Below are 27,499 nucleotides of genomic sequence, written 5' to 3'. Positions count from 1 at the left end.
TGTGTCTGTATATTCATACATTATAGTGCTAAGAAGTCAGTGTCACTGCAGAATGTTCAATGATAAACAATTATTGCATATTTCCAACAGGGAGTAGAGGAGCACCAAAACCTATTAATGGCAAAGCAAACAGAGTTGGCTCAACTCCAGGGGGAACATCATACCAAGGTGCTTGAAGCCCAAAAACTTCAGCGTGGCCTGGACAGGAAGGAGCAGGAGCTGGCTGACCTGCAGCAGGCCAAGGACCAGCTCGAGGTGGAGCTGGAGGACATGCAACAACAGAAGAAGAAGGGAGACAAAGCCCTGAATGTAAGACCGCAGAGGACAGAAACTGTGTAGTGAATATTTCCAGTAAAATTATTATCTTCAGAACAAAGCCAGAGGGCATTTTAAATCCTCTTTATCTACGTCATTTTTCCCTCCAGGATCTGAACAATCAGCTTAAAAAGCTGACTGGGGAGATCGGGGACAGGGAGAGTGCTCTGGAGCAGCAGTACCAAGAACTGCTGGACCAAACCAAAAGAAAACTGCAGACCCATGAGGTCACCATCCAGCGGCTCACATCCACTCTGGCTGATAAAGAGCAGCAGCTGCAGGTGACACATCAACACTGGACATATACAAACAGACTCTATACCAAAAGATAACACATTTTTTCTCCATTGGACGATCTACCAGTGAACACTTTTTAGATAGCTTTCTAACATTGTTTTTCTGTGTTTATCAGGAGTACATAAACATGGTCAGAGACTTTGAGCAAAGCAAAAGTCCAGTAGGTAACGACAGTGTGCTTTCCAAACTGCGGCAAAGGTTGAAAGAGAAGGAGAAGGCCCTGGAGGTTGGTATTCCTTCTGTCTAATCTTCTCACCACACCGACTGGAATTTGATTCTGACATTTTTCTGTTTGATCTCTCACAGCAAGCTCTAGATGAGAAATTTGCTGTCATTGAAGAGAAAGACAATGACATTCACCAGCTCCAACTGTCCCTCAGAGAAAAGGAAAGAGACCTGGATCGTCTCAACAACTTGCTCTCTCATAACGAGGAAACCATCAATGTACGTAGCAATATATCAGAAACGGAGTCTCTTTCTAGTAATCAGTAATTAAGTTATGTTTGTGTGGTTGGACTTCAGTCTAATGCGTCTGCCTGCCTATTTCTTTCCGATCAGAATTTTGACAGTCTGATTAAGGAAAAGGATGCGGAGCTGCAGCATCTTGCAAACACTCTAAAGAACCTGCAAAGAGCCAAGCAAGATGTCGAAGATAACCTAAACCGATCACTGAGGGAGAAAGACTCCATCATCAGCCAGCTGCAGCTCTCCCTGGAGGGCAAGACAAAGGACATGGAGGTCAGTTGACACTGTTCACTGTCACACACCCTCTGCTGTATGATCCTTGTGGGGTTTTTTCTCACCAAACTTGTTTATGCTTAGATTTAGATATTTCCAACACTTGTTAACCTTTTTTTTTTCTTTGTAGGAAATGGCTGAATCGCTGCTAAGCCAGTCACAGAGTCATGCACGTGATCTTGCTGAGCAGATGGGACAGAGGTTAAAGGTCACAGAAGCTATGTTGGCTGAGGCTGTGAAAGCCAGGGAAAGACTAGTTTCTGACAATGAGAGTGCTGTGGAAGGGCTGCTGGCTACAATTAGCAGCAAGGACCAACTTCTCAAGGTCAGTATTTAATTATAACAACATTTAGAGGGGTCTCGCTGATTCCTTCCTTGTGGCAGCACATAATGATGCAATTTTGAAGAGAAAACACAACACAAGTCATATGTAAATATGAGAATAAACTGAGCATGCACATATGGTGTGCCTGCTAGCATGAAATCAAATTCCATTCATGCAGCAAAATACACATACACATTTTACAGAAATACAGTGTGCGGATGCATTTACAATGACAGAAATCCGAAAAGCCTTTCATATGTTCAACACGAGGCTAAACATCTCTGACTCTCATTACTATAATCTGCTGCTTTGCCTCCCCAGGAGTCGGCTGAGCACTACAACCGCATGCTGTCAGAGCGTACTCAGGAGATTCAGGAACTGAGGAGACAGCTGTCTGACAGGCAGCAGCAGCTTGCCACTGCTGAGAAGCAAGGCTCCACAGCAGCCCAGGAGGGCTATTTAGAGACCGCAGAACTCCGAGCCCTGCTTGCTGAAAAAGACAGCCTCATCAATGTAAGATCGTCTGGGGTACAATACAGTCATTCAGCTGTAAAATGGGCTTGACAAAGCAGCGTAACAAGAAGAGGAAATCAAAACTCCCAAAGAGAATAACTTCTGCTTTCATCCATTTCAATGACTTCTCTTGGAAAAGTTAATGGTACATCAGCTCTACATGTTTGAGTGTGCTAACTTGTTGTCTTTGTAAATCTGCAGAAGCTTCTGCAGCGTGGTCAGGAGAGAGACCAATTTCTGGCACAGATGAGGCAGGAGGCGGAGCCGGACCATGTGCTTGAGCTCAGACAAACTATCCAGATCATGAAGGAGAAGTTGGAGGAGAGGGAAGGTGAGCCCTTTAGACCTTTTAAATCCTCCTTCAGACCTTTTAAATCCTTGGATATTTAAAGTTTGAGTGTCTGTTGGCTCTACATTTGATTCTGGTTTGTCTGCACTGAAGATGACCTGTCCAGGAGGAACAGTGATCAGGAGAACATTCCACTCTCCAAGAAAACAGTTGTTGTCCTGAAAAAGGAGTTAGCACAGAAAACTGAAGCACTGAACAAATCACTGAAGAGGGAAAATGAGCTAAAGGTCAGTGAGTTTGAAAGGTTTTCTGAGGTCCATAATTGGGATACTGTTGCTAAAAGTGTTCTTAAACTAAACCCCCACATTGTTTTCTTAATTTACAGATTTCCTTGGCTGACCTTCAGTCTCTGCTGTCTGAACTGGAGGGCCGCATTGAAGGTCAGGCAGCTAATATTGAGTCCCTGACTGCCACTTTGAAGACCAAGGAGGAGATTATCAATGTAAGGATCGCCCAATTCATGAAGTCAAACTCTATCACTCAACAAGGCACAGAGTAGCTTTGGTTAAGGAGCTTTACCTCTGGTTGCATTTAAGGTCTCAGTTCTCATGGTTTGTTTATAACTTTGAGCAGGTTCTCCACCAGCGCCTCGATCAGAGAGGCGACAGTCGGGCTGATCATACTCAGGATCATGTGATTGGCTCTGGCTTGGAGAGGTCACTACCTGTGCTCCCTCAGAGAGAGAGAACCATGATCGGTGGAGACAGCCAACAAGTAGTAAAGCCTATTTTTCTAATGATTGAATTTCCCTCTTAATGCTCGGCCTAAAAGACAGTTTGTGTTCTGCCCTCAGGCTTTGCCCAACCTTATTGTCCTGCAACAGGAGCACGATGCTCTGAATGAAGCCCTGAGAGCTGAACAACAGCTCTACTCCAGCCTGGTTAGGACCGTGAAGGAGCAGGACAGGTAGGGAAGTGTTATAAATCAACAAAAATATTAAGATGAACTTACTTACGAACTTACTTTTTTGATGACATTTATGATGTTGTGCAAACTAAACTTAATTCTATGGATACGTTCTGTGGTTTTGCAGTGCCCGGCGTCTCCATGCTCTGCAGCTGGAGCTGACGGCTGTGCAGCTTCTCCGGCAGCAGCTGGAAGAGAGCATCAAAACTAATGAGGAGCTAAGGAATGACTTGGAGAGAGAGATACAAAGAGCCAAACTCAGAGAAGGTGCAGTGCAAACACACTGGGTTGTAGATGAGGATGGTGACTAAAATAAAAAAAAAGAAACAAGAAAAACAGAAAAGGAAAGACTTTGTTTATTACTTAGGCTGGTCGAGGACTTAGAAACCATCCCTCAGAATATATACCCGTAGCTCGCAGGGAACACGCTAACACACACCTGTCATCTTTGTCCAGTGTTTACTCAAACGGTGTCTCCTGCTGACAAGCTCACGCCCCCGCTTTGTCTTTTCATTCAGCATGCACACCTGGTCCCTCCACTTTTCATTTTATTGTGCACTTTCTGTCTACTACTCTTTACATCATCACCTCCTCATCTGCATGTCTCTGTCCATACTGTTGCTACCCATTTCACTGTCACTCAGTAAATGTATTGATTCCACTTCTGTTTGTTGCTCCTTAAATAAATAAAGGCTGCTGTTGGTCTGTCTTCTCTCTCTCTCTCTCTCACTTTTAGCATCCTGTCTGTTTGTTTTCACTGTCCCTTTAAAACATTTGCTTGTTTGCTGATTGCATCACCTCGCTTAACACCCCTCTGGTTATGAATCCAACTCATTCAACCATCTGTCTCATGAAATAGATTAAGATACCAAAGTGTGTCATTATATAACAACTTCAATAAAGCTATTAAAGGTTTTTATACTGTTTTCTGACAGAATTAATTAATTAAGTACCCCATTTAAAGAGTAGTTCTACTGAAATAGATCCTAATCCAAAATGTCTGAGGTTTTGTAATCTCTGACATCACATAAATTAATGTAATTTATCACCATTAATCCTTCAGATGTATTGTGACATCAGTGCACAGCCCTGACGCAGATTAAAAGTGTCACTGAGTTTGTCATCTAAGCTAAATAACTCGATTGTCTGTCAACATGCATGTGTGTGCTTGCATCAGTGTGCACATCAAGATCATGCTCCTCCCTCACCCCTATCTACTGTGAGCCAGGTGTATAAATAGGTCAGCTGTAAGTAACAGGGCCATGGCTCGCATTCTCACTCACTGCGAGAGAGATTTAGCAAGGAAATTACCACTAATTAAATTGCCCCGTTTTGGTTATGCAATCATCAGGATTTAGATATAATGTGTGCACATACTTCATGCTATAAGCATTACATGCTATAAATTAAGAAATGCACAAAAAAAGCTATTATTTTATTGGCGTATCACTCTTTTCGCACACTGCAGCCTTTTGACTAAATAAATTCAACCACAAGCTTATGTTTCCAATGTATTAAGTTTTAAACAAGCATGCCTAGATGCACGAAATACATAGTCCAAAAAGCATACTGACTTGTTTAGTTTACATTTATTGTGTATGAATGCATTTAGTGTATGAATGGCTTTTTTTCTGTTTGAGAGTAGGTTATAGTTGTTCACCATTTCAATTATCAAACATTAGATTTTACACGTACATGATCAAAACCTGAAAATTCAATTTGAATTTATATTTGATCTCTTATTTTTTTTTTTTGTGCAAATGTTCATGTCATCTGTGTGAAATATTTCCCCTACTGGCTAGTCTGTGTATAAACAGTATGATACTAGTGTTTTCATAGTTGTGAAAAACAGCTGCGGTATATCGGATCTTAATGACCTCTTTCACAAAGTCACATAAATTCTTAACTTAAAATGATGCAGTATGTAAACAGCTGTGAAACATAGAAATGTGCCAGACACATAGCGTGTGACCTGCCCGTGTCCCTGTGTGTATCCGTCCAGGTATGGACCTGATTGATCCCAAAGAACTGGAGAGCATGAGGCACCAGCTTGAAGATGCCCAGCGCTGGAATGCGTCTCTGCAGGCTCGCTTAGGCGCAATTCAGAACCGTGGAGGAGGGGTTGGTGGAGCCAACGATGGTGGTAAGACTTGAAAAGATACACCAGATGTCATAATCCAATGTGTCTACAACCACTACTTAGAGTTTTGTTGAAGGGGAACCTCTTTGTTTCAAGTGACTTTGATGTTTTCCAGGTGAAACTTTGAGTTTCATTGGAGATCAGACTTCCTACATGAGTATCTGTGTGACTGATGAGCAGGACGACGGCTTAACTCAACTCTCTGCTCAGGAGCTCAAACAGAAGGTGAATTCATTTTCAAACTAGTGTATCTGTTTGAAAGAGGCATTGTTCCTCTGCTTATTTCGGCGTGTAAGGTAAATCTCCAAAACACTTAAAGCTGAAAGATTAGATAGTCATGCTAATGGGTAAAAAATGTTTCCGTAGGTGCTGGAGCTGCAAGACTGTGTCAGCAGACTGCAGACTTTAAATAACGAACTGCAGAGCCGACTGTCACTAATAGAGAAGTCGGAGCCCAACAAAGAAGACAAAGACCTGGCCAGCAGTAGCCCGTGGAAACAGGTTAGAGGCCACAAAAGGCAAATGGATGAGGTTTTGCTAGAAGTTGTACTGTCAGGTTTTATTCCGAGATCTTAAAATAGAGGACATATTTTGTCATTTATTAGGAATATTTTTCTACAGTATGTCCACATTTAGAAAATACTTGATGAATCATGAGTCATTGTCTAACATCCACCTGTATTAGCTCCTTTCTAACCTTTGAACCTACATCTTAACCTCTGCTCTGTCTAGCCTGTTACTAATGTCTCTTGGCTCTGTAGTGCTAAATGTCTTATTTCTCTAACAGGTGTGTTTCTTGTCTGTAGTACAAACTACCCACTTTCCTCTCTCCTTCACCTTTCCTAATCAGTCCCTCTTTTTTTTTTTTTTTTTTTTTTATCTCTGTGTTCCATGAAACGGTCTCTCTTCCCCCATTCCACATTAGACACGTCATGCCATTCTGCTGTTGCTGTGCAGTGTTTTATGGATTCTGTTCCCTTTTTAAGTTTTCTTTTACCGAGCCATGTGTGTCACACTCGCCTCCCATCCCATTACTCTAGCAGCTTGAGAAGACGCAGGAGATCCAGCGACTGGCTCACAGTAGCAGTACACATCCTTCTGTTGAGGATAAAGAGAGCCAGATAGGCATCAAAGTAGGACAGGTATGAAATAAAAATTTTTTTTTATTAAGTTAATACTCAAATGAGCTTAATAAAGCAATGTTTTTCCCCCATTTCAAGCAACTAAATTTTTAAACTCTCCATTTTAGATGGTGTCTGGAAAGCTGTTGTATGATGACAGTATGGACAGTGGCCTTAGCCAGAGTAGAGAGCATGCTCACTCTGGCAGCAACATCTTGGACACTGTAGAGAAAGATTCAAGGGACAAAAAACGAGATGTAATGGCACTTAAATCCCTGCTGACTGATTGTGGGTCCATTTCACTCATGCACCTTAGGTGGGTCTTTTCTTCAGCACGGTTCAGAACCAACTTTTACTTTTTACTTTTGCTTAAAAGTCAGTTGTCTGAACAGTAAACTAATAAAATATCCCTTATTGCAGAGAGGAACTCCTCAGACTTAGATCAGAAAATGTGGAGCTGCGGGGTCTCCTGAAGGAACAAAAATCCACTGAGTGTAAAGAGAAAGAGAGCACAGATGCCTCGGGGAACAGCAGTGAAGGACAGGCTGAATTGAGAACGAGTTTGGAAACACTAAACACCGGGGCAAAAGGTGCTTCTGTGGTCATCAAACTGTCAAAGGAAAGAGGAGAGAAGAAACCGAATGAGTTGTCAGATGGGGAGACGCCTGTTACCGCTGTCAGCACTGTAGATGAGCTGGAGAGTCCAATAACTAAATGCACGTCACACGGCAAGAGTGCAAAGCAGCATTTCACAAGACATAGGGTAAGTTTTGCAATGCAGTAAAAAAAGAAAAATACACCACGTTGCTCCCTGTCTGTTTGTGTTTTTAATAAATGTTCTATTTGTTTATAATGTAGGCTGGAGTCACATCTCGCCTCCCTGTGCCTGTGAGGCTGAGAGTGGAGGCGGGAAGCAGCTGCAGGCAGTCTGACAGCTCTGACCAGCTGAACACAGATGCACTTCAGCACCTTAATGTGGATGATGTCTGTGGGTCTGACCAGCCGCTGCATACAGACCCTGACTCTCCCACGTCACTCGAGTACAGCACTTCCCCTCCCTCCACCCTCAGATATGCTCATCGTAGCTACAGTCCAGCCGGGTCCCATCAGGACCTGGAAGCCAGAGCATCACTGGATCACACCGAGGCAAACGCTGCTCTTCTCACTCAGCTGGAACTTCTCCACCAGGAGTGCCAGGAGAAAGAGGCACTGATCACCAAGCTGAGTGAGCAGCATGCTGATTGGAACGATCTTCATGCTCAGCTCCAGGAAAAGGACCGACTTAATCGACAATACATAGAGGCTTTACAGGCTGCAGAATCAACCATTGCTTACCTGACTGCTTGCAGTCTGGACAGCCAGGGTGGGTTTGGTTCCCACACAGGATCTGGTTCTGTGGGTTCCGATGCTGTCCTCCACAGTAGATGCATGGAGCTGCAGAAAGCCTTACAGAAGAAGGAGGAGCACAACAACGAGCTTGTGGAGCTTCTGAACATGGCAGAGAAAGCCATCCTCTCCTCTGACAGCCAAGAAAAGAATCCAGAAGTCACTGATCTTTGCTTAAAGATAGAGGGCGCTTTACAGCAGACAAGTACATCTTCAAACAGAGAGAGCCCACGAGGGGTCTCCGGAGGTACCGAGGGCTCTCTGCAGGAGCTGCAGCGACATGCAGACTTTTTGCAGGAGGCACTTTGGGACCAGAATAGGCTCAATGCAGAGCTGCTGGAGAAACTAAGGGCTGCAGACACTGCTGCAAAACATGGCCACGGCAGTGACGGTGTTGGCCTAAAGGGCGCCTCCACAAGGCAAATAGCAACCGCAGCAGAGTCACTGAAAGAAAATGAGTCAAAGGAAGACCCTGGTGCAAATAGAGATTCTGATAATGCTGGTTTAAATCAAGACATGATTAAAGTTCTAATGAACTGCTTTAGTGCAGCAGAGTCTGCCATCGCCTCCATCGCAGCCCACTGTACAAATAGTGGCTCCTTAACTTTTAGTAGATCACCACAGATGAACCCTGACCTGCAACTGAATTTAGACAAACTTCAGAAAGCCCTGAAAGAGAGGGAGCAACTGGAAGAACCCACCCAGCCAAGCACCAAATCCGGCAGCTATCAGTCCACCACTTCAACTGGAACAAAGGGACAAGAGCTCCACCAGCATCTCTGTCTCCTCTACAGGGTCCTCAGTGATTACTCTCAGAGGGTATCTAAAATTCAAGTTTCTCTGCAAGAAGAGAAAGGCCACAGAGGGGAGAGGGTGCAGGATGCCAACGGATTACCACCAAATGTTCAGGTCCAACTGGAGACTCTACATAAGGCGCTGAGGGAGAAGAAGAAAGCATGTAAAAACCTGGAGGAGAAACTGGCCACTGCTCTGACACAGACGCCGTCCCCTGAAACTGCAAGGAAAGGTGAGAAAACACATGCTGAGGTGCTTCCTACCTTGTGTGCAACAATTCATATTTGTAATGATTTTGTGATGCTAAAATAAAGCACATATGTTAAAGTGAAAACCCCTTTTGTTAATCCACATTGACCAGGAACACCATAAAGAAGAGAAACAAGGTTCTGTATGCCTCCAATGATTTCTTCCTAACCCATCACATATTGCTTCCAATGCCAGCTCCTGAGCAGGATGACAAAGGCGTGCAGGTGGATTTGCAGGACCTGGGTTACGAAACCAGTGGCAAGAGTGAGAACGATAGGGAAGAGAGCAGTAGCACAGGTAGACAGCCTCTAGGCAGACTCTGCATGTCTGTCTGCTGAGTGGACACTAATCTTAAATGTGGATAGATTCTCTCTCTGTGTGTCTGCATGAGGAGGGAACACAGACCACTTGTAGCACACTGTCTCTGACCTCGAGGAATGTTTTTTGTTTGGGTCTCATAACCACACAAGTCTCTTTTCTGGTTTTAATGTGGGATTTCTCTGCACTATTCCCAAATTTGAATGGGTTGTCTGATTTTTCTGCATGTTAAAGTTTGGGAATGTCTTATCGCACACTTATTAACCTTTCACTTATATTTATTGTCTTATTTCAGTCTGGCTGTATCTCAAATGATTTTTTTCCTCACATGGCACTATCACTACTAATTTTCCACTTCTCGTGATGGATTATGTCCCTAGTTTAATATTTCTTTATCCCTTGTGTTGCCAGATCTGGAGGTGGGTGTGAACCCTAGTTGCAGTGCCTCCAGCCTGCCTTCCCTGTTGAAACATGAACAGGCCACCTTCTCCTCTACTGAAAACCTGGACTCCACCTCCAGCACCCCGTACCCGAGTTCCCCAGCTCTCAGCTCAGCCAAGGTACGATGTGGTCTTCTGCTTGAACGCACACTGCGATCTTTTGCAGGATTGGGCAAAATGAGTGATGGCTGAAAACATGTTGAAAAGTAATGTATTCCGTTACAGTGCATAAAAAGATACGATATTTTAGAATACTTTTTGAAATGAACATGTAACACAGCTGTGTGGTATCATAATTTGTTTATTTACTTTTGATAGGCGTTACCAAGCTTTTCTGTAAACCAGGTGCATTAACAAACGTTTATTGTTCTCTGAACACTTGTACAGAGGTTTCCATCGAGGGAAACTGTCATGCAAAGAATAAAAAAAAGTGCATTTGTTGAGTTTGAAATTTTTGCTGGTGTACACTGGCTTCCTTTTAGCAAGGCAGCTAAAATGTTAGGTTTAAAGCTAATGCTAGCTACACTTGAACGTGTCGCTTACTTCAAGACGCTTTTTTATATTAGATGTGGAATCCAAAGATGCTGACAGAGATTTTCATCATTTGCAGCCAAAATGTGTTTTTTTAACCTTATTTTGTCAATTTTTTAGGTCAGTCTGAAAGGTTTGCAGGTCTATGATGAGTACGGTGTTTCCGAGGATCCGCTCCAGCTTCAGTCACAAGTCAGAGAGCTGAAGATCCAGCTGGAGATCCAGACCAAACTCATTCTCCAAATGCAAAGTCTTCTGCGGAGGAGCTCGCTCTCCAGTGACTTAGCTGCCAACACCTTTGACCCGTCTATCGTCAGGGACCCAGAGGCCACACACAGAGATGACCATAGCCAAAAAAGGAACTACAGAAGTGGGCAGCTGATGGAGAAGCGGGAGGGGGAGAACCAGGCGATGAAGGATAAAACCCGCCATATCAATGTGGAGCTGGAAAGAGAGAGGACACTGAACAGAGACACAAGTGAACAAATGCAGAAGGCCCGCAGCCGCTCTACATCACCTGCAAGGTCAATAAACTGTTCATTTTTAAATTATATATATATATATATATATATATTATTTTCGTTCCTCTCTGAGTAGATCCTGCAAACTCAAATCTTGACTGATGCCATCGACTTTCATATTCTTTATCCACTCATGCCCTCATTGTGTCTTCTCTACAGACTGGACTCCCTGGTGCAGTCGCAGGCCAGGGAGCTGTCACAACTGAGGCAGCAGATCAAGGAGAGCCGCCGGCTGGGAGCCCTGCAGCGTCGACAGCTGGAGGAGCTGGGCAAGGCCTTCAAGGAGCTGCTGCACGCCGGCGAAGTCGACTACTACATGGGGGAGGTGGTCAAAGAGCAGCTGGATAAGAGCCTCAGCATTCTGGACAGGCTGGAGGGCCGGCTGGACAAAGGTAGCTGCTGCCTTCCAGTAGTGGAAATTATTTTATATTATTTGATTCAGGATACAGTATTGTGCCAAAACACAAAAAAACTAAACACACATGGAAATAAATAGTGAGATCAGGCTCTTTAACTTTAGACTTTATCTTAATATTTTTTGAAGTCTAAGATATTGAAGGTACCGAGTTGTAAAAAAGCATGTGTTTTAGTCTATATAAAAATAGTGATAGTCTATTGTGCAGAAATAACATGATATAATAAAGAGAAAGCCACCAGCTGAGAGAGATGAACACAAAAGAGCAGTCATTTGTAACTGATTTGTACCGACGGGTCTATGACAGCATCTTTTCCTCTTGTCTCATAGGAGAGTCTCATCTGGATAATGAGGACATGGCAGCTCTCGAACTGTCTCGCAGGTTGGGCTTATTCTATCCCTTATTCTAAGTCATTTCCCTGCATTTATTATGTTGTATGTTTATTTGTGAGGGGACCACAAGTATGTGATATTTAGAATCAGTTAATCCAAAAGATCAGGTGAATTGAATTGTCTTGAATCTTAAATATTGTGCTTAAAAACAGTAGTTTGACATTTTAGGAAGTTTCCTATTCCCTTTCTGGAAGAGATTAGATGAAAAACTGTATACCAGTCTCATGTCTCGCCATTAAATTGAATTTATTTAAACAGTCATGATTTGTGCAACCAGGAAGATATATTTGATAGTGTTTTGAGTGGAGAATTGTTTTTTTTTGTGGTTGTTTTTTTTTTGGGAGGGGGGGGGCTTTCACCTTTCTGTTCTGAATGAGCAGTATATTTGTTTTTATTTATTTTGCTATTTTTGTATCTTTCTCATTCAGTATTTTTTTTAGGTCAATGTCTTACTGTTTGTGATTTGAGCCATTTCGATGTTTGTCCCATGACCCTTTTAAACCCCCCACCTCCTCCTCCACCCAGCCACTTGCCTTATGACCCTGGGCTGGGTGTGTGTGTGTGTTGTTAGTTTTGAATAGTGTCCTGCTGTTGACCTGATTTTGTCTGGTTCAGCCAAAACATTAAGGTTATACTACTCCTAACTGGGTCACTGGAGTCTCCTCTCAGAGGAGAATACACACAGCACATGTCAGTCATGTTTGACAAGATACCAAGATCAGTGTTAAATAAACGTACAGTTCAGCCCACTGGACCTAATGTGGAACACCTTTGTCACACTTATTTTCAAGAATAGACCAATGGCCTCCAAAGAGCAGTTTTTTTTCTTCTTTTAACTGGGAATACCTGTACAATCAAAGCATCAGAGGTTTAAAAAAAAAAAAAAAAAAAAATTCAAATTTATTTTAGATTTTTTTTTTTTACTCTTAAGTTTCTCCCCCACACGATGATCTGAATAATTAAAGATTTTTTTTAACCACACTTATGCATTGTTAGACCAGATATTAAAGTTGCCTATGGTGATGTGCATTAATCCATGTTACCACTGATGTGGGCAGTCTTGAGGAGCTTCAGCAGGCATCACAGTCAGTGCTGTCCTATGAGCAGAGCCTGAGAGATCCTGCTAACAGCCTGTGTAGAATCCAGGAGGACATAGATTATCTGCGTCTGGAGCTAGAGGGCGAGAGAGAGCTGCTGCAGCAGCACGTCAGCCTCCTCGTTCAGCAAAACCTCACCCTGGCTGAGTGCACCAGGGAGCAGCTGGACCTGTGAGTGGGTTTGATCCACACGGACAGCATGACGTTTGCTGTGAACTCCTCCTTTAAACTTTCCAGCTGTGTGTTTCCGATGATCGTTGTCTGGTTAGGAACATATTTTTCTTTGACTTCTTTGGTCTTCTGCTGTGTGTCTCTGTTTTTGGGTGCTGTTCTTTCGCTCTCCTACACCCATCAGGATGACGCAATAGATGAAATCCAGCTGTTGGGTGTTCTTAAATACTCATCTCTCCCAGCTGGCGTTAACGTGACTCATTCCACTTCCTCCCAGGTTGGCCAAAGAGCTGCAGGAGAAGAACCGACTCATCCAGAGCCTGCAGAGCCAGATCAGAGGCCAGAGCCCCAGCAGCCACCACAGCTCTCACTCTGATCTGTACTACACAGACAGGACCTCCTCCTCCTGCCACAGCAGCCCAACCACACGAAGTGGCAGTCGAGCACACAGTAAGCAGTCCCAGAGGCAATTCTTAAACATAGTCTTAATAATAGAGTTAATTTGTGAATGGGTGTGAAAACCAAGTCCAGTTACAGTCCTAAGTGTCACATATGATTGGCCCAGACAGGTATAGTGTGTGCTAAACCAGGATTAACTCTGTTTGCTGCATTAAAAATGCATATTTTCTCCATTTCTTTGCCCAGTGGAATGTCATTGGGATTACGTGAGTCCTTGTCCATGGGTACAGCTGGCCTAGTCAGTGCCTGTAATGGCACTTATTTTCCCCTCACATCCATTATGTTGCAGCGAGGCGTCCCTCAGGACAAAGCATGCCGGCCAAGGACAGAGCAGGTGTCCAGTTTCAATCCACCTCCACTTAAAGTTGCATTATTCAGTGGCACCTATCCGGTTCAATCCTTAAATTGTGTTTCCCTTGGGGATAAGATGCAGTGAAGACTTTTACAGAGACAAGTGAAGCATGTGGATACATGAGAGGTCCTGCAGAGGGTCCCGGAGACCCTCACTGCTACAACACTGTGGAGCTGCTGTGGTTCATCTTCTGTTACTACATGTGTTAGTGTGGAGCCTTTACCTCTGAATGACATTCTGGTTTACAAATTCCAACCAAAGAAGATGGATTATAACCAAGTGTTAATTTGAGGATTTAATAGTGATTGGAAACAAAAAGGTCTTTCACATAATCATCTTGTAAAAATGCCCTTTAGACCACATAAGGTAATGAGGAATCTCTTTTTTGGACATTTTTATCGATAAATGATTTATCTGTTGATGTCTCCCTCTACATGTTTAGACCAGCGACTCCCCGCGGATTGGACAGGAGCAGCCGTCCCTCATGTAGGAGGAGCTCAGGAGGAAGGTGTGTCCGGTCACAGGGACTCTGGCAGCAGACTGCAGGGCCTGCAGAGGGAGAACGGGCGGCTGCAGGAGCAGCTGATGAGCAGCGAGGAGCTCAACATCACCCTGCGCAGCGAACTGGACCTGCATCGCTCAATCATGGCCCAGACCAGCTCCCACCATCAGGAACAGGATCAAGGCCACAACCAGGAGGGCTCGGGACCTCAAACAGAGGCGCACAGACAAGACGGAGACATCAGCTCACCAAAGAATGCTGGTGAACAGCCTCGCACGATGACTTCAGGTAAATACAGGGTTGATGAACATGTTGGTGCAATAAGACTTTCCAATTTTACACAAAGTTTTGCTGCAATAATATTGTAAACATTTTGGAATTATTTCATCTGTGGTGTTGGAGGAACTTTTAAAAGACAAAAAATAACCCTGATGATGTCATTATGATGTAATCAGGGTTATATTGGCTTGAATATAATTTTTTTTAATGTAAAACCTGTTATAAATAGAGTGTGGTATTTAAAAGAAGTTGTCATTTGTTATGCAAAGAGAGTTAAACAGAAGATGGTATCAGGTTTCATTATGGGAAATGAAGACTGTATTGTTGTTGTAGTTTGATCCATACTAGCGACTAAAAGTCATAATATCTTGGCCTCTGCAGCTTCAATTTAGATAATTCCTTCTTTAATGTAATGTAATCTAAGTGCAATACTAAATCCTGTGGTAGCCGCGTCCATGTTTTTTCACAAATGCTGCAAAGTGTTGCCTTGATGGACCCCTGTAATTTATCTTTGTGCATGTGTCTGTTAGACCTGCTGGCAGAACATCTGCAGGAGATCAGAGCTTTGCGACAACGTTTGGAGGAAAGCATTCGCACCAACGACCGCCTCAGGGAGCAGCTGGAGAAGAGACTAGCTGAGGTGGAGAAAGACCCAGGTACACACCTACAATCTAACTCTGTCTGTCCTCTGTGTGTCAGTCTTACAGCTAGGACATTATTTGACCTCGTAAAATACTGGTTAAGCCCTCGTATGTTGACTCATCAGTATATGTGTGTATGTCTGTGTTCAGCAGCCACCAACATCTTCATCCACGGCAATGATGAGCAGGGTCAGCTGTCCAATGAAGTGCGATTCCTCTGGGGACAAAACCAAACCCTGAAGGAGCAGCTCAACATGGCATCTAGAGGTAAAACACACTTTTATTACAAGCTCTTTGACTCATAAGGTCTGTATACGTTTCAAATGATATGTTAATGAGCCAGTAGAACTGGAGATACGGTATTTTTGGTGCTGGTGCTGGTCCTTGGGGTCCTAAAGGTTTTCCCAGGTCAAACACGTGCGCAAATCCCTCACTGATGTGGTGCTCAACGCTAACTCACAAACATCTTAATTCCCTTCAGACAAGCAGAAGGAGAACGAGAAGCTGCGTGAGACTCTGGCCAGGCGGACGGCCAAACTGGAGCAGAGCAGGAAGGAGTGTGAAGCTCTGAGGCAGGAAAACAACCGACTGCAGGAGAGACTGGAGCACAGCAGCCAGGAAAACTCCCAGCTGCAGGACTCACTGCACTACAGCAAGGAGGAGCTACACAGGTAAACACACACACACACACACACACACACACACACACACACAGGTAACATCAGTGCATCAGGACCACAACAAGCTGTTGTGAACCACACACTTAATGTCATTACTGCTCTCCTCCCTGCAACCTGAAACTACTTGCAGCTGCTAATTACCATTCTACAGAGTCATTACTATTTCCATTATTCCATGCTATTTGTACAACTCTGAAACTTGAGCGTGTATCATGTGAAGGCTCGTCCGAGGAAACGCACATGCACATGCCATGAAGATGGTACGTGACCTCCTGCCCCGGGTCCTACTGACACAGTTGACTGAGGCTGAAACTCAAAACCAGGAGTCTAGTTTACTGTCAGATCACGTCTCCTCTCCCTTTCGCTCACCTGTCACAGCTGAGTGTGTGTGTGGCATTTTTGTACTATATTCATCAATGTATTTGTTTTTTTTTTAAATAATTTCTTAAAGCAGCGCAGACACATGTTTAGACACAAGTTATGTCCCTGTGAGTGTCTTCCAATCACTGACTTTAATATTTCTGTTTGTCCAGGTTGCAGTGTGAGGTGAAGCTCCAGAGGCAGCATCTGTCCGACTCCCAGCATCTCCTCCAGTCGCTGCGGGTGGAGCTGCAGGTTTACGAAAAGATGAAGACCAACTCCAACCAACCCAACGGTACTGCTCCTTTTTCACTTTTGTCAAAAAGGGGCTTTTTAAAGTGTGACTCTGCAACAACGACACATCTACATCCTACATCAGTCTGAGGACAAACTTTTGGTCTTTATTTTGCATCCTCTTATGGTTTTAAATAAGAAACACTGCACTCTATATCCTGACTGATGCTGGATTTTTATTTAAGGTCGATATCGATATTGTTGATTTTAAAACCAACAGCATTTTTTTTTTTTGTGAACTTAACAATCTTAATACAGATGCATTTAACTGTTTGGTGTATGTGTTTGAGCCACATAATGAGCAGAACATTTTGTAGGAGAAAAATGAACTTGTGCTCTCTGGTGGACAGGCTTTGCAATGCTGACACTGTCTGTTTTAACATAACGTCAAACACAGTTCGGCTTTTCTGTACAGTTTCTTGTCGTGTGTCGTTCAACATATTCTCTGATGTGCAATAAGCTAATATTGGCTGACACATCAGTGATTCTGAGGTGGAAATAAGAAGAAACAAGAGAATCATACATAACTGTTCACCTTTGACCACCCCCACCCCCACCACCAGCGTCTTTTACTCAAAGCAGTGTTACAGTTTGTAAAAATGCTCCTCTGGTGTTGCAGCATCTTAAATATCTCTGCTTTAGTTGTTTTTTGTTGTTTAATTTGTCTTTATTAATACATATAATATAATATTTTCTTTCTTTTGTTGTGCAGAATCCAGGGAGACGACCCAGGAGCCCGTCCCCGTCCCCTCCTCCGGCTCCGTGGACCTGGCGGAGCTGCTGTTGGAGATCAGACACCTGAGGCTGCAGCTGGAGAGGAGCATCCAGACCAACACGGCTCTGCGGCAGAAACTGGAGGAGCAGCTGCTCCGAGGGCCCAGTCGCTCTGAAACCATCAACATCAACTATCTGCTGTCCTCTCCAGGTAAAGACGAGGCTCAGTCCCACACACTGATGACCTTTGACACATACAGAAAGCCACGTAAGTACACAGAGGGGTCTACCAGCTCATGTCAATGCTGTTTTTTTTTATATTTTTCTTAGAAGAAGGAGGCAGGTCGCCGGGTCGAGAAGGCTGTGATCCTCACCATCGCTCATTTCAGACTCACAATGAACACACCAGTGTTCTGTATGGTAAAAAAAACCTTCTCAGAGTTAACATGATGCCGAACTGTAGCGACAAATACAGATTTTCAACGCCGTGCATTTCAGAAGATGACTGAAAACATCCATTTAAATCTTTCCAGATGTGAAACGTCGTGTTCATACAGAGGTGGACGGTGGGTCGGTCAGCAGCAGCTCTGGGGACAACGCCTCCAGCGCTCCTTCTCGGCTCGTGCCGGGCCACCGGATGTGGGCCAATCGCAGCGGCCGCCACGTTTTGGGCTTGATCGAAGACTACAACGCCCTCCGCAAGCAGATCTCAGACGGCCGCAAGCTGTCGCGCAGCATGGACTCACAGCTGCAGGCGTGTCTGCACACACTCGGACAACAGGGCTCTGACAACAAGGTGAGGTCATCATGGGCTTTAAACTGTGTTTATTAGATATTTGAAACATGGACTTACCTTTCCAGAATTTGCACATTTATATGTAACAAGTCCTGTTGTCATCAGAGTTGTTGTGTGTACATCTCGTTAGGTGGTGGAGCAGCAGCATCTGAAGAGTTTATCCAGCAGCATGAACACCATGCAGCAGGTGCAAGAGGAGGCTGGTCGACTGCTCAAACTGCTGTGGAGAGTCTATTTGCCAGCTGGTAACGCAGCAGGAGACAGCATCAACCAGCAGGTAGACACACACACACACACACACACACACACACACACACGTTCTCTCTCTGTATCTCCCCCATGTAACTAAGTATCCATGGACTAAATCCTCTTTTGTGTTTCCCACCAAATCAGGATGAGCTGCTGAAAAATGAGATAGCTCGGCTGAAGAGCAGGCTATCGCAGCAGGAGAGGATGCTGAGTGGAGCTGTGAAACGTCTCCGCACCACCAACCAGCTCAAAGAGGGAATGGAGAGAGTCATCATCGATCAGCGTAAGATTATCTGGTTTTATTAAAAGGTCCCATGTTGTATAAATTCAACTTTCCTTTGCTTTTTACGTAGTAAAGGGGGTGTGGGTTTAAAATATACACTGAAAGTGTCAAAACGATAAGTAAACTTGAGGTAGAACAACAAACTCACGGAGGCGAAGACTGCAGAGGAACTAAGATCTTTATTATTGCAACAAAGACCTGAGTTAGTATGCAGAGCAACTGAAGAATTGTTGATCATACATCATTTTCTATAAAGTTTAGTAAAGAACACGCCTGATCCGTCCAATTTCATCCGCTCATCATGAACATACCTAATTTGGATTGTGGCTTCTTGCAGCAGTCATCCAGACATTAATTGATAGCTCATTGTCTCTGTTTGCTTTAGTTCTGGTTACATAGAATGCTCATAACATGTCATGGGAAGAGTCGGGGTCAGCCTGCTCTCTTATTACTGCAACAAATAGTTAAACTGCAGACACTTGGAAATACACGCTGAGAATGGATTACATGGATCTTAGTTTGACGTTATTACATGGTTACAATTATTTCAATATTTTTACAATTTAATTTTCCACCACAAACTCGATAATGCACACAGCCCTAATCCAGTAGCTCTGCAACTCTCAGCAAGCTGTTTGTACTTCCGTAACGTTATGAGATCATATTGTCGCGGAAGTTCAAAACTATGGCTGTATAACTCTCCTAACCCTCCTCACCGGCCCCTCTACCTCCCACCCGTGGCCAAGCAGCAAGCGACAACAAGCACGAAATGTTGAGGAAACGCTGCTCAGTTGTTGGATGTACAGAAGATAAATTGGTACTGCACAGGGTTGTATAGTATGACTTTTTTTTTTTTTTATCATATTTTGGACGATAAGTTCAACTGCTGTTCACATGGAACCCTTCTCCACTTCGGCATTCAAAGTTCTCGTTTGAATATTTGCTACTACCACCAAAATCTGCGGGGTTAGGGGTTAGGGACTGTTTTTCACATTTCGGAAGAAACGCTATAGTATGACTTTTTTTTTTTTTTATCATGTTTCGCACGACATGACTTTTTTGTGCTATTTCTGACGACATGTTATAAGTATGACTTCCGTTCAGGTTGTGGCAGGCAACAGAATGGTGCAGTTGTCAGCGTTGTCGTCGCAGTCTAAAGGTCCTGGGTTCGATACCCACCTGGTACTTTCTGTGGAATTTGCAAGTTCCTATAGTATGACATTTTTTATCATATTTCGGACGACATGCTATGCTATGGAACTGTTGCCAGGCAATGATAGAAATGAACCGATAAGCCCCGCCCCTTGGTAACTGTTGTTATGCAAGGCCAGAGTCCCTATCACAATAAGATTCCTGCTTTTATCCCTTTCAAAATAAAACACTAGTGCAACTGTTTGTGTACATTTGGAACTGAATTTGCACCAGTGCCTCCTCCACAGACTTTATATTTATGTGTTTATATTCTGAATGAGAGTTTTCTTGTTACCAAAACCGTTCCTGAAGTTGCCTAAAATTGCACGAGTTAATCTACACAAGACATCTTGTGTCATATGTCGTTTGGTTTATTCTCATAAATTGGATTTTAATATTGAAATTAAATTTTATTCTGGAAATATAAACTGATGCTGTTATCCACATATTCACTCACAGTCTAAAATTTCAACTGAAATGAACTGCAGTGCTTTTTAGCAACACCAGTAAAGTTTTCTCACACTAGACTTTAGACTTTATTAATCCCACAGTGGGGAAATTTAGTCATCACAGCAGCATAGAAACACAAAAAAGGTGCACACAATATGAAAGAATTTACAAATACGTATACATAAAATAAGATAGATAAAAATAATTATTTTAGAAAAAAACAAGAGCATTGAATAAATACACACACACACACACACTATATACACAAAAACCAAATAAAATAACAAGAAATAAATACAGTTTGGGATGAATGGAAAGTGTCAGGTACTATGAAATGAAATGAACAATGCAACATTATTTTAGGATGGTGAGAATCAGACACCAACTTCTGTGGTGTACTTTTCTTATTACTGCAAGAGATGTTGGACACAACATGAGAAACTTCAGATGAGGTGTTCAGAAAAGAGAAATAAACAGAAATTTAAATTTTACAATTTTATTGAAATAGTTGTTACATATAATCAGAAAACAGTTTTTTTCTTTGTCAATGCTCTCCTCAGTTTCTGGTCTTCGTGTTTGGTGGCCATCTTCTATCTTCAGATCAAACACACCTTTAAGGATAAAAACAAGTTTATAAAATAATTGGGACACGACACAATAATATTAACATTTTAAACAACTTGAGGATTGATGTCTTCTCCCTCTGAAAAAAATATACTTTTCAGTTATTTTTTAACATTTTATACTTATTATTTGAAGTGGTGAAATAACCAACTAAATGTACAAACCTTTTCCCTGCTTTCCAAAGAGGTCAGGCTCCTGTTTGTATTTTCTGCACAAGAAGTTTGATCTGAGTGAAACTGAATTGGCTTCAGCAATAAGAGAAATAAACAGAAATTAAAATTAAAAGTTACATATAATCGGAAAAAAGTTTGTTTGTTTTTTAAGAGGAAAAACCGAAGCACCCGGAGTAAACCTCGACAACCTGAGTAGATCACACGCAAACTCACAAAGGTTCAGGACCGGGAAGGATCCATCGTCTTCTGACTGAGCTGCTGACTACTGAGGAGGCCCTAACATCTATATTTTATCTATATCTATTTTTTTTCACAACAAATACAAATCTAAATGTAAATGTTTGTATTCCTAAACTAAACTGAAACATGGCTAAATTTAAATAAACTAATCGGAGTCTTCGTCAAATCCCGGGCAGAACGGCTTGGAGATGAGTTTGAACGAAGCGCGGAGGAACCGTTGCATGGCGTTAAGCTTTTTTGGAGGCGGAGCTAAGACGTTTGTAAAACCGATAACGATCTGGTCTCCTAATCTCTGTTCCTGCAATTCTAGTGAAACCAGAAGGTTTTCTACACAGCCCCAATTCTTACACAGGTCTTTGAAAATCCGTTTGTCTAAGTTTTTGAACACTTTTGTTGGAATAATAAAGCGTTCTTTCTCGACGGCTAATATCATTGACAACAGCCACTCCCTAGTGCGTTTCGGTTGTCCACTACACGTGGACATCTTTGCTTTCCTGTAGACTCTGGAAACCAGCTTATCGACCGTTACTCTGGCGTAACACATCGACTCTTCTATCAGCGCAGCTTTCTTGGACATTTTCTTGTCTGGCGGGCGGCTTTTTTTTTTTTTCTTCTTCTGTAGGTTTGTCTGGAACTCAGCGTCTCTTAAAACCACGACCACCCTGCAGCTGTGTTTGGTTTGAGTGTTGAAAAACCATCTCAACATTCCCATTAAAACTTTCACTTTGTCCTCGATGTCAGCATTTATGTTTTCTTCTATCTGATCTGCAGGTGCTGCTCCTGCTTCAGGAACCAGCCCGAGTGAAACGTTGTCATAAATGATCTCACTACATTGTTTTGTAAAATCTGAATCTTTGCCGTTATAAATTTTTGTAAGTTCATTTGGTCCTTTGGTTTTAAGCAGAGAGTCAACTTTTTTTATGAGTGACTTCACTGACTGTTTCCTCTCAACTTTGGTGTCACTGTGATATTTGGCTTTAAGTTTTGCCACGATACGAAATATTGAAACCTTCGCAAACTGCTTTGTAAAAAACGCATTAATCTTTTTGCCCACTTTTTCATACGAAGTACCAGCATCAGTATTTTTGTCCTCCAAATTCTGACTTGATTCACAAATCTGAACAATCTCATTGGAAAACGATCGGCTCTTAGAAAAAATGTAAGAGCTCACCTCGTCATAGATCGGGTCTGACAGGTCATCCCAAAACGGTTCTGTAATTTCATCAACTGTGGTCTTGATGGATTTGTGTACCGATGACATGGTGTCCGTAGATTCTTTGGAAATGCTCTCCTTAATTTCCGGTCTGATTGGCTGCTCTTCCTCCACATGTTTTCTCCGTGTCATTAAGTTTCTCACCATGTCACAGGCATTTTTAATCATCTTTTTAAGTCTAATAGGGGGAGTGGTACGCCCCTCGACAGAAACATTTGCATCGTTGACGTTCGCGGAAATCTCTTTCACTATAAACTCAGTCAGCTGTTTTGAGCTGTCACTCTTGACCCTCTCTGAGACGTTCAGGGCCTCAGCGAAGGCCTGAGGAACTGTGTTGCCCAGAGAAGATAAAATATGTTCGCGGTCAGCCTGTGAAAACAGTTCATTTTTAAGAGCTGTTAAGAGGTGTTTGGATAAAATTACAACTAATTCCAAAAGCAGCTCTGCCAACAACGTTACTGTAAAGAAGTCCGGTTTACCGTTCTCCATCAGACGCCACTGATCAGATGTCATCCTGTTAAAAAAGGAATCGATCACTGGGCGAACAGCATCCATTGCAGCCTGTGGTGTCTCCCCTGATTTTAAGTTTCCCTTTGTGGCTGCTTCTTTATTAAAATCAATCTTCTTCATGTTGAGTTTGTTTTGTAAACCAGCTGGTTTTGTTTTCTCGTACGGCTGTATCAGTTCAACGCCTCCAGAAACACGAGAATGAGCTAAAAGAATGTGTCTGGTGTAAATCAGTAGGCAGATTGTGGCATCGAAGTAATTCTGCAATGTGATGTCACAATGGACAAGTGACTGATAAGCCCCGCCCCTTGGTAACTGCTGCTATGGAATGACAGAAACACCTTGATAAGCTCCACCCCTTTGGAACTGTTGCCAGGCAATGATAGAAACGCCCAGATAAGCCCCACCCCTTGGTAACTGTTGTTGGCAATGATAGACAGATGGATTGGATACCAGGGGGCGCCCTGGTAACTGTTGTTATGCAAGGGCAAAGTCCCTATCACAATAAAATTCCTGCTTTTATCCCTTTCAAAATAAAACACCAGTGCAACTGTTTGTGTACATTTGGAGCTGAATTTGCACCAGTGCCTCCTCCATAGACTTCATATACACTGTTCAAAAAAAAAAAAGGGAACACTTAAACAACACATCCTAGATCTCAATGAATGAAATATTCCAGTTGAAAATCTTTATTCATTACGTAGTGAAATGTGTTGAGAACAAAATAACACTAAGAATGATCAATGGAAATCAAAATCATCCCACGGAGGTCTGGATTCAGAATCATACGCTAAATAAAAGTGGAAAAAAATCAGATCACAGGCTGATCCAACTTCTGTGGAGATTCCTCAAGTCAAGTCAAAATGAGTCTCGGTAGTGTGTGTGGCCTCCACGTGCCTGTATCACTCCCTACAACGCCTGGACATGCTCCTGATGAGACCACGGATGTTCTCCTGAGGGATCTCCTCCCAGACCTGGATCAAAGCATCAGTCAACTCCTGGACAGTCTGTGGACGGAACAAGACACGATGTCCCAGATGTGCTGGATTGGATTCAGGTCTGGGGAACGGGCGGGCCGGTCCGTAGCATCGATGCCTTCATCATGCAGGAACTGCTGACACACTGCAGCCACATGAGGCCGAGCATTGTCCTGCATCAGAAGGAACCCAGGACCCACTGCACCAGCATATGGTCTTCAATGGGTCTGAGGATCTCATCCCGGGACCTAATGGCAGTCAGGGTACCTCTGGCTAGCACATGGAGGGCTGTGAGCACAGACCCCACTTGTGGACGTCGGGTCCTCGTACCGCCCTCATGGAGTCTGTTTCTGACAGTTTGAGCAGAAACATGCGCATTAGTGGCCCGCTGGAGGTGATTTTGTCGGGCTCTGGCAGCGCTCCTCCTGTTCCTCCTCGCACAAAGGAGCAGATAGCGGTCCCGCTGCCGGGTTGTTGTCCTCCTACGGACCCCTCCACATCTCCTGGTGTCCCGGCCTGTCTCCTGGCGTCTCCTCCGTGCTCTTGACACTGTGCTGACAGACACGGCAAACCTTCTTGCCACAGCTGGATGAGCTGCACTACCTGATCAACTTCTGTGGGTTGGAGACGCCTCATGCGACCTCGAGTGGCGAGGACGCTGGCAAAATGCAAAAGTGACCAAAAAAAAAATCATCCAGAAAGGACGAGGACAGAGACATGGTCTGCGGGTCACCACCTGCAGAACCGTTCCTTTATAGGGTTGTCTTGATAATTGCCTCATTTCCACCTGTTGTTTGTTCCATTTACACAACAGCAGGTGAAATTGATTCACAATCAGTGTTGATCCTAACTGGACACGTTGATTTCCCAGAAGTGGGATTGAACTTAGAGTTACATCGTGTTGTTTAAGTGTTCCCTTTATTTTTTTTGAGCAGTGTATTTCGGACATGCTATAGTATGACTTTTTTTTAATTTTTTTTTTATTATATTTTGGACGACATGCGTATGTCCTCCGAAATATGATAAAAAAAAATAAAAAAAAGTCATACTATCTGATCTTTTTGAGTTTGATAAATTGCAACTAAAACGTAAACAAACAAAACTCCAAAACATTCCATGACTTGGGGCCCAAAAAGGTTTTAGATCGTCTGACTTTATATTTCTGGAATAGACTTTTTACACTTCCACTATTTTCCAGAAATTCCACGACCGGTGGGAACCCTGTAAACGGTCTTTGGTTCTCGTTTCTCAAATGTGAAGATTTTACTGCTTTTTGTTTTTCTTCATAAAGTTGTAAATTAAATATTTGCGTGTATTTTATCGACTAAATAATAATTGATTTGCTATGAGTATAAGTATGTAACTTAATTGAAGCGTTATGTTTTTTTGTTTTTTTCCCCCTCTGTAGTGTTTGTGACTCACGGAGTGCTGAAGAAAGCTCGGGGGAATTTAGAGGTGAGTTTGACCTAAAAACCAAATGACCCAGTTCTGGGATGTGAAACTACGGCGGTGAATTCTCCTTCAAGTGAATCGCTCTTCTTCTCCCTCTCTATGAAATGACGGTAGACAAATTACTGCACCCTGTTTGGCCCGAAAGGCCCGTCTGGAGGACCAGACGAAGGTCAGTGTGGTTGGGTTGCAGGATTTCAGAGTGATGCGTGAGTTTCATGAGAGCCTGTTGATCTGCTTTAATCTCCTGCATGAAGACGATACCTAAAACGTGAGATTCTCCCGGATGAGTGTTTTGAATTGGCTTTGAAAACGATTTTTGTCCGTTTCGAACGCGGTATGAACTGAATTGAGATTTTCTGAGCAGTGCCGAATGAACTGGTGATTCATCATGCGGTGTTTGTGGATTTATGATGCATGAAGAGCGTTTTCGGGTTGACTGAGGCATCTTTAAAGGTACATTATGACATTTTGGGAAATGTGTTTTCTTGCCAAGAGCCACACTCTCAGGTGTTTGTTAAATATGAAGCAACAGCCAAGGAGCTGGTTAGCTCGGCATAACGACTCCCAACAGCTCGCCTAAAGGGTTAAAAAAACAACAAAAAAACCTTTAAAATTCACTGTAAAAATGACAGTGTTGTTTTACGGGGAGTCTCAGCTGGGTTGCCTGGCAACCTCGGGACGATATCAGGAGTCCATTTAGGTTTTAGGTTATAAAACAGAGACCATATAAATGGGTTTTCGTGGTGTTTTGAGCTGCGGACCTGTTTTCAGTTTTTACAGGAGGCTAACATCTCCTGGCTGTTTTCATATCGAACACGTCTGACTCTCAGCAGGACGTTTCGTGAGCGTATTGATCAAAATGTCAAATGACTCTTTCAGGGCGAGACACCGCAGGTTAAAAACGTGGTTTATTTTCGTTTCCATAACACGTCTTCTGTCACACTTGTGGATAGAAAAAGTCCAAAATACATGTTTATGGTGTTTTGTTTTTTTTTTACTTTATGTATATTTTCTTTCTATTGCAAAAAACATGGGGGAAAGGTTTTTTTAAAAAAAAAAAAATAAATTATGGCTTATATAATTTTCTGAATTATGGATTGATTAAAACAGACAAACAAAAATCCCCTTTGTAAAACTTATGACTTTAATATGGCAACAAAATTAAACAAGAATTTGGAGCGTGGCTTTAACCCACGTTCAGATTTCTGTTCTGGAAATGCATTTAAATCACTGCATATTTTTTTGGGAATTAATACATTATTCATAACGCAAGTTTCATAGTTATGTAAATGTGTTAAAACATTTTATTTGACTCTTTTCACCTGCAGTGTCTCGCCTTGATAAACAAGATGTCAGATGCACGTGTTTGTAAAATGTCAGTATTTGACTCTTTTTTTTGTTGTTTTTTTTGTCCCCTGGTTTTGTCCTGCATGTCTGAGGCTGTAAAGTGACGGTTAACGGCCGCCTGCTGTTACAGTAAACGGTCTTCTTGTGTTTGTTTTTTTGCAGGAGGTTCCAGTGAATGGCCAGTAGCCGACACTACAGACCCTCAGCAGATAAACGTCCCCGTTTCTAGACGGACTGCAGCCAGAAACTCGGAGTCCTCAGAGGATCGTAACAGCGACGCCTCTTTAAACTGCAGCTACTGAATCTGCCGATTCAGCTTCCTGATCTTCACCCTGCCTTTCTGTCCTGCTGGTAAAACTGTCACCTTCTCCCAAAATGGAAGCCTTTCGTACTTTAATTGCACATGCCCTGCCTGTACTTTGATTTATTTTAGGTACTGAAGCTGTAAAAAAAAAACCATTTTTGTTTTAAAAGAGAATGCCTTTGTTAATAGTAATCCCTGCAATTGAAATATTTTTCCTTTTATTCTTTTTATATGATGTTCTTAAGAACAAGTTGTATTTTATTACTGATATATTGTTTTTAATTTTTGTTGTCAGTTGATGTAAAGGATGGTTTAGAGCTACTGTGCATCGGAGGAATTATGTGCAAATGCAGTAAAGATAAACGAATAATGGTCGAAAGATTTTGGCGTGC

The 27,499-nt window shown here is 42.8% G+C and overlaps 1 protein-coding gene and 1 long non-coding RNA gene across 10 annotated transcripts in view; one reads left to right on the top strand and one right to left on the bottom strand.

Annotated features, from left to right (window-relative positions):
* cdk5rap2 (CDK5 regulatory subunit associated protein 2) overlaps positions 1-27,488 on the top strand; it is a 39,998-nt gene extending 12,510 nt beyond the window's left edge. For 3 of the 9 annotated variants that reach the window (XM_069169241.1, XM_069169227.1, XM_069169264.1), the window contains exons 13-51: positions 91-309; positions 426-596; positions 728-838; positions 919-1,056; positions 1,171-1,350; positions 1,481-1,675; positions 1,997-2,188; positions 2,390-2,519; positions 2,631-2,764; positions 2,863-2,979; positions 3,111-3,251; positions 3,331-3,443; positions 3,571-3,710; positions 5,446-5,586; positions 5,699-5,808; positions 5,950-6,084; positions 6,624-6,725; positions 6,833-7,020; positions 7,125-7,467; positions 7,563-9,117; positions 9,330-9,431; positions 9,864-10,012; positions 10,544-10,947; positions 11,104-11,336; positions 11,690-11,741; positions 13,298-13,470; positions 14,274-14,621; positions 15,143-15,268; positions 15,404-15,520; positions 15,735-15,924; positions 16,467-16,588; positions 17,300-17,512; positions 17,632-17,721; positions 17,835-18,097; positions 18,228-18,374; positions 18,491-18,629; positions 25,413-25,459; positions 25,571-25,625; positions 26,966-27,488. In XM_069169241.1, the coding sequence (XP_069025342.1) occupies positions 91-309; positions 426-596; positions 728-838; positions 919-1,056; positions 1,171-1,350; positions 1,481-1,675; positions 1,997-2,188; positions 2,390-2,519; positions 2,631-2,764; positions 2,863-2,979; positions 3,111-3,251; positions 3,331-3,443; positions 3,571-3,710; positions 5,446-5,586; positions 5,699-5,808; positions 5,950-6,084; positions 6,624-6,725; positions 6,833-7,020; positions 7,125-7,467; positions 7,563-9,117; positions 9,330-9,431; positions 9,864-10,012; positions 10,544-10,947; positions 11,104-11,336; positions 11,690-11,741; positions 13,298-13,470; positions 14,274-14,621; positions 15,143-15,268; positions 15,404-15,520; positions 15,735-15,924; positions 16,467-16,588; positions 17,300-17,512; positions 17,632-17,721; positions 17,835-18,097; positions 18,228-18,374; positions 18,491-18,629; positions 25,413-25,459; positions 25,571-25,625; positions 26,966-27,105 (7,665 nt within the window). In that variant the 3' untranslated portion in view covers positions 27,106-27,488. Of the gene's footprint in view, positions 1-90; positions 310-425; positions 597-727; positions 839-918; positions 1,057-1,170; positions 1,351-1,480; positions 1,676-1,996; positions 2,189-2,389; positions 2,520-2,630; positions 2,765-2,862; positions 2,980-3,110; positions 3,252-3,330; positions 3,444-3,570; positions 3,711-5,445; positions 5,587-5,698; positions 5,809-5,949; positions 6,085-6,623; positions 6,726-6,832; positions 7,021-7,124; positions 7,468-7,562; positions 9,118-9,329; positions 9,432-9,863; positions 10,013-10,543; positions 10,948-11,103; positions 11,337-11,689; positions 11,742-13,297; positions 13,471-14,273; positions 14,622-15,142; positions 15,269-15,403; positions 15,521-15,734; positions 15,925-16,466; positions 16,589-17,299; positions 17,513-17,631; positions 17,722-17,834; positions 18,098-18,227; positions 18,375-18,490; positions 18,630-25,412; positions 25,460-25,570; positions 25,663-26,965 lie in introns of all 9 variants that reach the window. The other 6 variants (XM_069169234.1, XM_069169251.1, XM_069169258.1 and 3 more) reach the window with 6 other exon arrangements.
* LOC138210280 (uncharacterized) lies at positions 20,751-21,334 on the bottom strand. The gene is made up of 2 exons (XR_011179245.1): positions 21,059-21,334; positions 20,751-20,881 (listed from the first exon to the last, which is right to left on the bottom strand). It is a non-coding gene; the product is annotated as an uncharacterized lncRNA (long non-coding RNA).
* Positions 27,489-27,499: the final 11 nt, after the last annotated feature.

Source organism: Embiotoca jacksoni, unplaced genomic scaffold (genome assembly GCF_022577435.1).
Source record: "Embiotoca jacksoni isolate LCO1_2020_lvr unplaced genomic scaffold, fEmbJac1.0.p SCAF_10, whole genome shotgun sequence".
NCBI classification, from domain to species: Eukaryota; Metazoa; Chordata; class Actinopteri; family Embiotocidae; genus Embiotoca; species Embiotoca jacksoni.
The sequence above is the reverse complement of the archived record's forward strand: the minus strand, read 5'-3'. Positions and strand labels throughout refer to the sequence as shown.